At 39.0% G+C, this 12,422-nt stretch overlaps 1 protein-coding gene across 3 annotated transcripts; it reads right to left on the minus strand.

Annotated features, from left to right (window-relative positions):
- Window positions 1-978: 978 nt before the first annotated feature.
- Window positions 979-11,865, minus strand: LOC103718383 (uncharacterized). Of its 3 annotated transcripts, XM_089924312.1 has the most exons (7): window positions 11,705-11,865; window positions 11,507-11,604; window positions 6,602-6,701; window positions 3,288-3,470; window positions 3,080-3,178; window positions 2,264-2,447; window positions 979-1,236 (listed from the first exon to the last, which is right to left on the minus strand). In XM_089924312.1, the coding sequence occupies exons 1-7, from the start codon at window positions 11,759-11,761 to the stop codon at window positions 1,220-1,222; spliced, it is 738 nt and encodes a 245-aa protein (XP_089780438.1). In that variant the 5' UTR covers window positions 11,762-11,865; the 3' UTR covers window positions 979-1,219. The 3 variants fall into 3 exon arrangements, with proteins under 3 accessions (XP_089780438.1, XP_026664780.4, XP_008805398.3); XM_026808979.4 differs by lacking the exon at window positions 3,080-3,178; XM_008807176.6 differs by lacking the exons at window positions 2,264-2,447; window positions 3,080-3,178.
- Between the last annotated feature and the right edge of the window lie 557 nt (window positions 11,866-12,422).

Consider the following 12,422-nt stretch of genomic DNA (forward strand, 5'->3'; position numbering starts at 1 on the left):
AAAATGACTGTTAATTTTCATGCAAAACTCATAAAATATCATGTATACAGGTCCACCACCTGTGTATTAAGTGGATACAAAAATTTTAACAACATAATAGCATGCTTAGGTCTATGGTTTGCTAGAAAATAGCTAGAATTAATATTAGTATTAAATATTTTAAAAAAAATCTATAATAGCCATCCAACTCAAAGTATCACATCATTTGTCATAATCTGTATCACTTAAAATACCTAAAACTCATAAATTAAATGATTTTGATTTCCCTAAGCTATGAATCAAGCAAATGAACAAATAAATACTAGTAATTACGATATTGCCGAAAAACATAATATGAATATAATTTGAAAATCCGAACAATTGAACATGTTCTGTAAAGTTGATCATGTTTTGTAATATCTTGAAATATTTATAAAACTAAAATTTAATAAGTTTTCATGCTCACATCAAAATAACATCAAAATATACTATTGAAAGTCATCCACTTTTTTTCATCCTATTAATGGACATACTAAATACCACCAAAATATGTGATTTTATAATATTTTTTTAGGATCGTAATCTCTATCTTTTTTGGAATTGTAAAAAGCTTCTGTTTTTCAGATTACCGAAATATAATTTTCAATTTCTTGAAAAAACTCCAAATAGTTCTTGCATATTGTTCTATCACTATATGCACTAATGCAAGCTATATATGTAGTAGTTCAAACACAAAATACAGTAAAATTGGCTTAATGTACACTAGTTTTGGCAGTATGTGCACACAACTACTAACATAATATGCACTAATTTTGGTATCATGCTATTAACCCAGCTTAATTAATTTGATCTATCACTCCCATCTGTGAGATAAAAAGAATAGTTGCTAATGAGCTCAAATGAGTGGAGCTTTGGAGAACAAACTGGCTTTATAAATTAAAGGGGTAATGGGGCTTGACCTAGAATTAACTATAAAATGTTCGAGAAATGAGCAAAGAATAACATCAAACCATTTCTTTCTATATCATGTTAAAGGGAAACGTCTTCAAAGAAGTTGGCAGAACTAATATCACAAGTACAAATATAGATGATTATTAAGAGAACCAAAAGAACTTGTGGTTGCACAGTATCAAGTTAGTCATCATCTTTGTATGGGTACTCCTCTGGAACTTGCTTTACAAGTTTTACTTGCAGCTCATATGCATCATCACCATGTAGCATATCCCGAACCCAGGTGACTTCAGTCTTCATTGACACCTAAATCAACAGCAGCAGATCACTCTAAACAACAAACAAAATAGAGTGCATACAGAACCATATAACGTTATACAATTCATGATACATTCATGTAATGATAATAATCTTGGGCAAGCAGTAATTGTAACCATGTGAAGTATTTTATGTCTTAAGTAAAATTTTGCAAGTCTCAGCAGCTGAACTAAAATTTGGAGAGCAAATGTCTAATCTCCACTTCACAATTTGACATACTGTAGTCATCCAAGGGGAAATTACCAAGACCTTCCCTCTTCAATTCTTGGAAAGATACAGAGAATACAGGGATAAAGAAAGGGATGACCTCTTCTAGAAAGGTATACACATCTACTGTCTGTAGGGATATATAAGAAAGCAAACCGATTATGCTCTTGACATTAAACATAATGATGACAAAAATTTGAGTTGTATTATCAAACTGCTACCTATTGGCAAACCCATATAATCTTCATCAATCTTAGAAATATCCTGGCATACTCATCGTATGAAATAATGCTAGCTAAAGAGAGATGATATGTATTGCCTATTCATCAAATGAGGAACACTTTCCCTTCAGAGAATATAGTTGCTAAAATTGTATTTGAACTGCATTATCAAGATACCAATTAATATGCAAAATAAGTTACTTTATCTAGATAGATTTTACACTCCATCCTAAAGGAACCTGCTTTAGGGCTGTTAACGAGCCGAGCCGAGCCGAGCCCGAGCTCGGCTTGGCTTGGCTCGTTTCACAAAATTTCGGGCTCGGGCTCGGGCTCGGTACCGAGCTCTATATTGGGCTCGAGCTCAGGATTGCTTAGCATAGCAAAGGCTCGGGCTTAAGCTCGTAAAGCTCGTTTGCCCGAGCCCGAACCCATGCGCGAGCCCGAGCCCGAGCCTGCCCCATCCCCATCCCCATCCCCGAGCTTAGTTCGTCGTCGGAGAGAAGAACGAAGGAAGGAAAGAAAGAAAGAAAAGAAGAAGAAGAGAAGAAAGAAGGAAAGAAAGAAAGAAAAAAGAAAAGAGGACTCACCGGTTCGTCGTCGCGTGCGGCGGCGGCCAGCTTCGGCCGCGAGCACCGCCGACAAGGGCGTCGGCCACAGGCACGGCCGTAGGTGCAGGCTCGACCGCGGGCGCCACTGGCCGTGGCCCGACCCTCCCATGCGAGGGACTCCTCCCCTAATTCGCCGATGGAGGAGGACTTCTCCTCCCCTCCTCTGCCGCGTTAGAACGGGAAGGATGAGTCGGGAAAGAGAGGAAAAGAAAGGGGGAGAAAGGGAGAAGAAAGAAGGGGCCTCGCTGGAAGGTTCTGGAGAAACCGAGAAAAAAGGAGAAGAAAAGAAAAAGAAAGAGCAGGAGGGAATGGGTTAACGGGTTGGGTTCGAATTAACGGGTTAAGTCCGAACCCGAACCAATCCAATCTGATTAAAAGAAATTAAATGGATTTGGGTTAGCTCGGGTTGGGTCTGATTTAAATCCAACTGGGTTCAATCAGATTGGGATTTAAATTGATTAAGCCAAATAAAATTTAATTGGGTTGAGTCCAAGTTTAATTGGGACCCAATTAAATTGTTAATTGGACTGAGCCCTCATTTGGGCTCGTGAGCTACTCGGGCTCGAGCTCGAGCTCGGGCTCAGATTTAAACGGGCCTCATTTTGGGCTCGGGCTCGGGCTTGTTTGACTAACGAGCCGAGCTCAAGCCGGACTTTTACCGAGCCGGGCCCAACCCGAGCCCGAGCAGCTCGGCCCGTTAATAGCTCTACCTGCTTACTGTCTGAATAATGAATTTCTTATTGACTTTCAGTAGTTAACTTCAACAGAATAGCACTACCGATAGATAGTAGATACCAATCTTAAGATGGGGTGAAAGCACCAGCATCTGGTATAGTGGAAACAGGCTTCTAAAGCACTCAGCACCCTTTGTACCATAAAAAGAAAAAAAAACTTCTGACAACAAAAACATGATGTGTGTTAAACAAGAAAAGTAAGATAGAAGCTGAGATGCTGTGACAAGCTGGAATAAAAAAGGGAAGCTAATTAAAAGTAAGAAACCAACCATCTCCAATGCACCTCTTAGAACCCCACTCAAGATGTTACAGTAGTGAAGACCTTGGCATGTATCAGGAAGTTCCACAAAGTCTACCAAGGGATTATCCTCCAAAACGAGGCTGCAAGTTGTCCCCTCAGCATTCCAGTTGGTCACAGTAGCAGTCACCCCTAAGAACATTTTGAAACCAACCTGTTTCAGGAGCACTATTAGGCCTGTAACAAATAACGTATTCACAAAATGTTGCGGGAGACTAGTATTGAACTAAGACTGCATGTCTGTGAAAGAAACATATTTCAAGCACAAAGCCAAAAAGAAAATGTAAGATAGGCTAATAAGGCTTCAACGAAAATTCATTGTATAGCTCCATCTGAACCATCTATATTCATAGTCAACTTATTCTTACATACAAGCCAATCAAAGCCATATGCTATTCACCTCATTAATGAGTCTGAGCATATTATTGGTAGGAAGGATGATGCAACTATTTTTAACCTCAGCACAATCAAGAATTATCAATTATTTTTGTTTTCTATACCATAATAGCTAACCGAAAATTGTTGGCTCATTCATCAGAATGCAAACCTCAGCCCTTCAGGAGGCAAAATCAAACAAGATATAGTCCACAACAACAATGAACCAAATGCACAAAGATGAAGCAACGTTCAAATAAATCAGAACCAAAATAACCTGAAGACAACTCACGTGACACCAAAAAACCAAATGCTTCATCAGGGGGGGTAATAGCCCTAACAAATCTTATCACCACAAGAATGACGCTGAACAACCAGTGGATTACCTAACAAGAACTTGACCTGCTAAGTAATCATTTAGAAAGAAAGAATAGGATCCAAATATGAAGGTATCGCCAACTAAGTATTATCACACACCAGTCACTCTAGCATTTGGCCTGGCTTCCACCCATTCTAATTCCTAAAAGAAAAGTAGTTTATTTGTCAAGTGAAGCAAAAAGAAAAGAAAAGGTTAACTTGTACTCAACAGTGTAAATGGGAAAGTGAAGCAAAAAGAAAAGCATAGGCTTTATTTGTCAAGTAGAAATGTCCATGCTCCAGCAACTTTAGGAGATAATATGTGTGAGGGCCCGGTCCAATGACCGGCCCGAACTTGCCTTGGGCCTGTGGGCCGGCCTGAAGACTCCGATCCCAAAGCCACATTGTGCCCTGTGGCACAAAGCAGCAGAGAAGAAGACTCCGATAGAAGTCTTCTTCCTCCTCCGAATCCGGCGAAAATCGAGGACTCCTAGGGCAATCTGAGTATATCTAGGACTCGAAGACTTCGCCTATTTAACCTCCCTCCTCCTTGGATTTCCTCCACCGAAAATTGTCAAGAATAGTTGCCGATTCCAAGCTTCTTCTCCGAGCCTTCTTCCTCGTTTCCTGGCCAAAAAGAGCCGTTGAAAAGCCTCGCCAGACCGAGGTATGAGTTCTTCATTTCCTTTTTCTTTCTTAGTGCTTTGGCTTTCATTCCCTTGGATTAGAGCCGACAAATTGCCAGAATCCTTCCGGCACAGGGGAGCTCTGTTTCAGCTCACTTCTTCCGACCACCACCGTCACCAGCATCCCTCGTCGAGGGCCTTAGCCCTTCCCTACATCGGCCCCTGGCCAAAGCCGGACCTCCCAATCGCCGACGAGCAGATTGGGATCCGAGATCGACCGAGCCCTTGCCCCCTATTCGACACTGTTTTGGGGTTGATTGTTGCCGGCCGGCCGTTGCCACCCTGCCCAACATTGCCCTCCACCGCCTCCGACTATCACCTACTGGACCTCGACCGCGGCAGCCACCTTGAGCCACCCACTTGCTTCCAAGAAAGAAGAAAGAAAGAAGAAAGAAAAAAGAAGAGGAAAGAGAGAGAGAGCCATCTCTCTCTCCACCTTCTCTCTCCTATCCACTTTTTATCTCTATTTTCTCTCTCCTTTCTCCACTTTCTCTCTCTACTTTCTCTCTAGAAGATCTAAGAAACCCAGTATCGGATCCTGTCGACCTATCTATGAACCCGAGTTGACCCCTGTAAAGGGCCCTAATCTGCCCTGGTGCCCGAGTTGCCTACTAGATCGATCAGCCTGGCCCTGTTAAGTGTCCTTGAAACTTTCATTAATGGACCATATTGATTAACCTTAGCCTTGATCGAGTCCATGCCTTATGATTTATTGATTGAATCGATCAGGTCTGACGCAACTAGAACCGCCGAAGACTGTCACCCGACCAACCATCTCCTTTCTTTATTATTTTAATTCGAATAGAAATTAATCTCGCTTTTAATGTATTTAATAAGATTAACTAAATTGCCTAATGAAGTTTGATGGTCTAAGATGAAAGAGGTAAGTCTTATACTCCTTACTAATTTTCAAATTTTTACTTATTTTTTGGTATTGTGAAAATATAAAAATAGTATTAAATATTGATGATATCATGTTTTCTTAAAATTAAGAATCAAACATACGATATTATGAAACTAATGATTTATTGCGAATTAATGGATCTATGATTGTTTTACTGTTAAGCACTATTTATGAACTACAAGAGATTTGAGAAGAAGTTACCTAAGGCCCAAATAATGATTCTAGTGAAGCTGTGGGTGCAATTATCACAGATGATGAGGATATGTCTCGGAGAATATAAGTGTCAAACTATAAAAACAATCATGGATGGTGAAGATTGAAGAAGTTATGGAGTATGCAAATCTTACAAGCAGAATAAGCATCACCAAAGTTCTGGTGACAAGACCATCAATGCATCAGTGTGAAAAACTATCATAAAGCCAACCAAAAGCCTTGAGCTGATCGCAACTGTCACTGTGCTGAGCATAAATTATAGATACAAGAGTGGTCAAATCAGCAGCGAGTAATTAGTGGGAACCAATGAGATTAGCATACTTAAATGAACCAAATGTATGATGGAGATCATGAAATCTTCTACAAAATAGGATAGGAAGCTTCCAGATCAGGAACCAGTGAAGAATTATTAGTTTGATTTTATGCAAGAGATAGAGTGAAGAGAAGCGAAATCTACACTAACATGATGGGAGCAATAACTCAAGCAACTCACTTATAAAAACGAAATACTTCTACATAAATGAGAGATGCAAACTAAACCAAAAAATGGTTCATGTAACCAAATTCTATAATGTATGTCTACAGATGAGCAAAAACCAGCTTATAGAGAGAGAGATACAGAGAGAGACAGAGAGAGATCATGCTCAAATCAAATGGAAATGTCGACTGAGTGTGTTCAATTGCAAATTCAAATAACCGTATATGTGCAAATCTTCAAACACATATCAAGATAGTTAATCTGAAAAACACCTTTGCAATTATATCAGCTGTTTCCTTGAAGTCAACACATCTGGATACATTGGACTTGGCTAGAAATTCATCAATCAATCGAACTCCAATATTATAACCCCTGTAAAATATGCAATAAGATATGAGAACAAAGTAACAGTTTGCCATGGGAGACCAACTCAAATGGCATGCAGTCAAACATGCAGTACAGCTACAAACATTAAGAGAGTCAGATCAGTGGAATTGCATTTCAGTATTCAATCAGATACATAGTCATACACAGAGGAGCATTGATAATACACATACGCAGTCATATGGAGTTATGGAATATTGCAACTAGAATAACTGAAGCGCAATTTGTTTTCATCCAAATAGAGTAAGAAAAAGCTGAAGGATGTTTAAGTTGTCTCGGCCCTGCTAAGTTGATACGAACTTACGGTAACAGAAAAGGAATAAATGTATCCTCCAGATAAAGGAAGAAGTTCCATTTTTACAGCCATTCGATTCTCTAGAAATGGAAAATCATTCAGGGATTTCAATCAATCATGATCTACTGCCTTTGATTATCATCAACAGCTGGACTGATAAATTGGGGGGAAGCAGGGAGAAAGAGAGTGGTGAAGGCTGCCTTCAGTAGCCATTGATGGTGGTAAATGGTGCAGGGACATCTAGTGATGAACAATAGTAAGTGATGAGTGAGTGAGGGAAAAAGGAGCAGCAGCAGCAGGAGGAGGAGGAGGAGGAGAATGGGAGAGAGCTCAAGAATTACCACATGGATAGGATAGCAAGCGGAGAGGCATAAGGGGATGTTCTTTGGTGGAGACAAGGAAAAGTGAACTTTCCATTTTCCAAATGGTTAAGGTGGAAATAGCCTCATATTTCCAGAAATTTAGAAATTCATCTCACTATTCTAATATTTTCTGACTTCTGATCAGACAAAAAGTTAGAAAATTGGCTTTTCCTGACATTTTCCATGGGGAACTAAAGAGACCTTTAAGATATGCACTAGATACGTCTGGACAAGCACACAACAAATTAGTTATTACCAAAATACCCTCTAATTTTTGCATATCAAATTTAATTGTGTATGAGCCATTTGCCACCATATAAATAATATCTTTACATTCTTTGTATACAGTATACACTACATGTGTTTTTATGACGTAAAAAAAAAGACGCAAAATCTAGCATATGTTGAGGAAAAACTAGTTCACTATTCAAATAATATTCACGAAAATGAAAAGTTTATGAAGTCAGTTCTTAGGTATGGACAAAACCAGGCAGACAAGAGATAGTACATTCAACTTTGATCTACTCAGTGGAATTTTGAATCATTCGGTCACATGTTACTAGACCTAAGGTTTTGTTCTCGACAACCTTTCATTAAATCTGAAAACATGTACAGTACGATGCCTGATGCAATAGAACAATGACTACAGTGTATAAAGCCCATGAAAAATAAAATTATGTCGGTAGAAATATTAAGGAAAACAAGCATGGATTAATAGTCAACTATCACATGGTCAAAATAGGAAAATTGCTTAAGATAAATATGTCTATCATAATAAATTTGAGGGAATATACAAGGCTAGATTTCAAATGATCCACATTTTTTATGTGTGTGTGTTGGGGGGTGGGGAGTAGAACACATAGAAATGGAGGTTTTGTTTATATAGAGATATGTGTGAAAAAGATACATATTGAGCATTGAGAGGAAGGTGTACCTAGACCTGTTAATTGATGACTTCTTCCTACATTTTTTTTATCTCCTTGTCAACGCATCTGTATAGGCTTGTATGGTTTAATACCAAATGCTATCTTACCAATCTACAAAAAGATGTCTATATGCAAGGCAGCGCTTCGCAGAATGTATTGCCCCTGTGAATTCGCATCCAATTCCTCTGTGTATGACCTCACCTCACAATATATTGCTAGCGAAAAGCGCAACAATGCACGAGAAAGTAGGGATATGTTTACAGTGCAACAAAAATGAGTTCCGTGGGGACCAGTGGAAACCTACTAATGTCCAAAGCATGCCAGGACAAATGATATCTGTTTCTCATAAATAATAAAATACATCATCATGTATGTTTGAGGGAGTTTCATTTTCTCTTCCTCTTCCATATATTTTTGGTATACTTGATTCTAACTTTCTTGACTAAGTCATAGAAGTGTATGTTTGATGAGAATTTGATTCGAAAGTTATGACGTTGTGATTTGAAAGAAATCCTGCTGATATTTATTATTAATGCACAGTTTTAATAAACATGTAACGATGGACCATGCTAATGATGGACCGAGCCTTGTAGCCTATTCCTGATCTTGCTAATTAAGGGATCCAGACCAGTCATTCAGCAAATATTGACCAAGAATTAGATCAAAGGTGTTGAAATTTTCCGAAACCTTTACTTGTTAAACATCATATTTGCCTCACCCTTCAACTTTCTTTTCTTTTACTTGTTCGCTCTTAGACTAATGTAGTCCATTTTTCAGAAGTCTTATTGTTAAGGCCTCAATTCTTAATTTGTTTGTTAATCTTTTTTTTTTAAAAAAAAAACAAACGAATGCCACAATTTGATAATCTTGATTTCATTTCAACTAATGTTATGATTCTGACATTTATTGATAAAATATTTTGGGTGAGGTGGATGTAAGAAGCATACTTATTCTAATCAACCAATCATTGCATTAAAATGCTAAGAAAGGATTAGGAACATATCTGTCAATTTTTTATTTCTAAAGTCATGTAATTTAAGTTTTAAAATTAGTTAGTTAAGTAAATGATCCAGAATAAGTCTATGCTACTTAACGTTTAGTGGCTATATATGTATAGGAAAAGGTGATTCCCAAAATGTTAGCACAATAAAATGAAATCCATGTTATCTTTATAAATTCCTCTCTCTTTTCTGAGGCATGGTGGATTCCATGCTTATTCAGTGATCTGGGCTTAGAATTGCCCTTACATTGGCATGGACTCAATGAGAGCACCCATTCATGAAAATTCTTTGATCTAACCTAATAAACAGATATATCATCCTTCTAAGGCTCGTCAATATCAGTTCTCAACAAGTGGTAGGGAAGGTCCCAAATATGATGTCATAGGACATAAGTATAGAACATTTTCTAGATGTTGATAATGCAGCAACAAGCTCGAATAACATGATGAACCACTAGGCTGTATCAATTGATATGTTAATGGGTCGATAAAAAGTGCAACTTGCCAAGACATTAGAGCAGATGGATGAAAAGTTTGATGAGCTTGAATCCTTGATTTTACGGTGATTCAACTAATATATGTTTGTCCAATTTATTTCCACATGCCAAACAGATGAAATGCCATTTGCCTAAAAAGAGATGTTAAAATTGATTAACAAATTCCATCATCTTTTTTCTTTCTCTCTTCTTTTCTCATAAAAAAGAGACTCCAAGATTCAATTATTTTTATGGGTTTGAGAAATTGCTCCTACATATAATCACAAGCTCAATTGAAACTCTCGCCCTTAATTTTTGATCAGATTAAAAATAAACTCTGAACCTCTACAAAGATGCAATCATGAAGATCGATGCTCACTGAAGACCCTCAGTTACTATACTCAACTTTAATTGTGCATTTTGTTGTCTGTTGCAACCCCTCTTTAATAGCTTACTTTCATGGTATCATGCAAACAGTGTGTGTGTCTATGATATCAACTCATGATGACTTGTTACCAGTCAATAAGGCTCAGTACCACTCCGTACCAAGCCTAAGGTCCTCTGTTTTGTTTTGTCATGGCATGGCAGGTGTTAGCAGGGCACAACATGGCACCACAAGTGCAGTTTTGGCCACTGGCCAGCATACCTCATGCCAGCCTCACTTGAATCCTTTCTGTCCATGAAATCTTTGCCATCCATGACATCTTAGCCTTATTTTACCTTTGAATTCTTCCTCTTTGGTTATGTATTTATTTCTTTGTACCAAGGTTGGCAGAACCGTCCCAAACCAAACGGTTCCGGCAACGGAAATGAGACCCGTTGCCGAAGCCGGAGAAGGAGAAGGAAAGAGAGAGCAAGTGGAGGAGGAAGTAGATGGTACTCAATAGGTCTACAAAGGCATATTTGCCAAGATACCAAAAAAGCAATTTCTCATAGGATTTGATTATGAATATGATCCATGAGAAACGGAGAAATCCTCATTATGGTTCTAAATAAATGTTCCAATTTTCTGAAATAAGACAAGGAATCATAAAGTAAATATGATAGTTAATATTTTAAAAGTCTCAAACTTCTAATCATGCCGTAATAGTAATTGGTGGATCCTTAATTTAATCTCTCCATTAATAGGAGCATCAAGAGAATCAGAAGGCCAATTGAATTTCATGATTCCAGTCTCATTAAGGTTGGGCTGACCGCTTCATCCACTCATTAATCTGAATAGATGGGACCAGTCACTGAGACTGCGATTTAACTCCTAGTTCAATAAAAGTGCCAGACAACTCAGTTGAAAATGTTGGACCTTGAAGCTTTGAAACTTCGTAAGGATTATGTTGTAAACGAATTTTAAGTATCCTTCCTCATAACTACACAATAGCAGCGAAAATCATGAGAGAAAAAAATGGGGACTGTTATCACATTACCATCCTGAGTCATTCAACATAAAAAAAAAAAATCGATTCCTTCCTCCAGCCAGAATCAACCATAAAGGCAGCTCCTCCTCCATATGAATAAGTCCATAGAGTATTAGCTCTAGATTCAGTACACCTCGCAGTGCCCCACAATGTAACACTATAAATTAATTCACTACAGGTATAAATTCATGAAACCGTGAAGTTAATTTAACTATCCAGCTTCAAATCATGAGACGATCAAAAAAAATTACAGAGGAATAAGAAAGAAAGATTTTTGAGGGAAACATATATCAATCGAACAATTAAATGAGGAGAAGGGTACATCTGATCGAGCTGCTTGTTAACCTCCTCCACCTCCTCCAGATCAGCGAGGAGCTGCCGTACGATCGCCCCATATGTGAGGGTGAACAGCTCCGCGTTCTGCCTAGGAAAAGAAAAATTAGTACGAAAACAAGTGGTTGAAAAGGGTAGCATGCGAATAGGAACTGGGAGGAACAGGGTTAGGGTTTTGGTTTCTCACGACGCGTTCGACGTTGGCGAAGATCGGATCCCCGGTCTTTGGGGCGAGAGGGGCCATCGGAATTGCAGGGAAGTGGGGCTGCGGCTGGCGTTGGGGATGCCTATCGCCAAAGAACAATGGTATCAAGAACGGCCGATGTAACGGCTCGGAGGCGCACCTCGTTACATCTCAATATTCGCTGGGAATACAGCTGATCACGGGCCCTCTGGTCGTCCAGCCCGTCCAACCAGGCTCGAAATTTTTTGGACTTGGACATTAAAAAAAGGTCCATGGGTCGAGCCTAGGTAAGAAAAGCAGCCCGATCAAAAAAATCAGACCGAGCCTGATCGGGTCATTCTGGCCCATTTCCAGATTCCAAACAAAAAAAATCGGACATGTCGGATCAGACCTATCGGATCGGGTCGGGCTAGACGGGCCTAGAACCAGATTTATAAAATCGGATCGGGCCTGGATAAAAATTTAAGCCCGACAGTCGGGCCGGGCCGGGCCTAGGCATAGCCATCGGGCCTAATTTCTACTGTAGAGCCCGGTCCGAGCCCAGCCCGGCTCGGATTTTGATCAGCTCTAGCCAGGAATTTGGGACCTACCTGCCTGAAGGATGCCAAATAAATTATATTAGCTAGCTTCTTGTTTTTTTTTTTTAACCCATCTTGAAAAGTTGTTCCATGAAGATACCATGGGATTCGGCCTAAAACAAACTTATTAAATAAAACCTTAA

The sequence above is a fragment of the Phoenix dactylifera genome, chromosome 7 (genome assembly GCF_051530095.1).
Source record: "Phoenix dactylifera cultivar Ajwa chromosome 7, Ajwa_hap1_PhDact_Kaust_v1.1, whole genome shotgun sequence".
Lineage (NCBI taxonomy): Eukaryota > Viridiplantae > Streptophyta > Magnoliopsida > Arecales > Arecaceae > Phoenix > Phoenix dactylifera.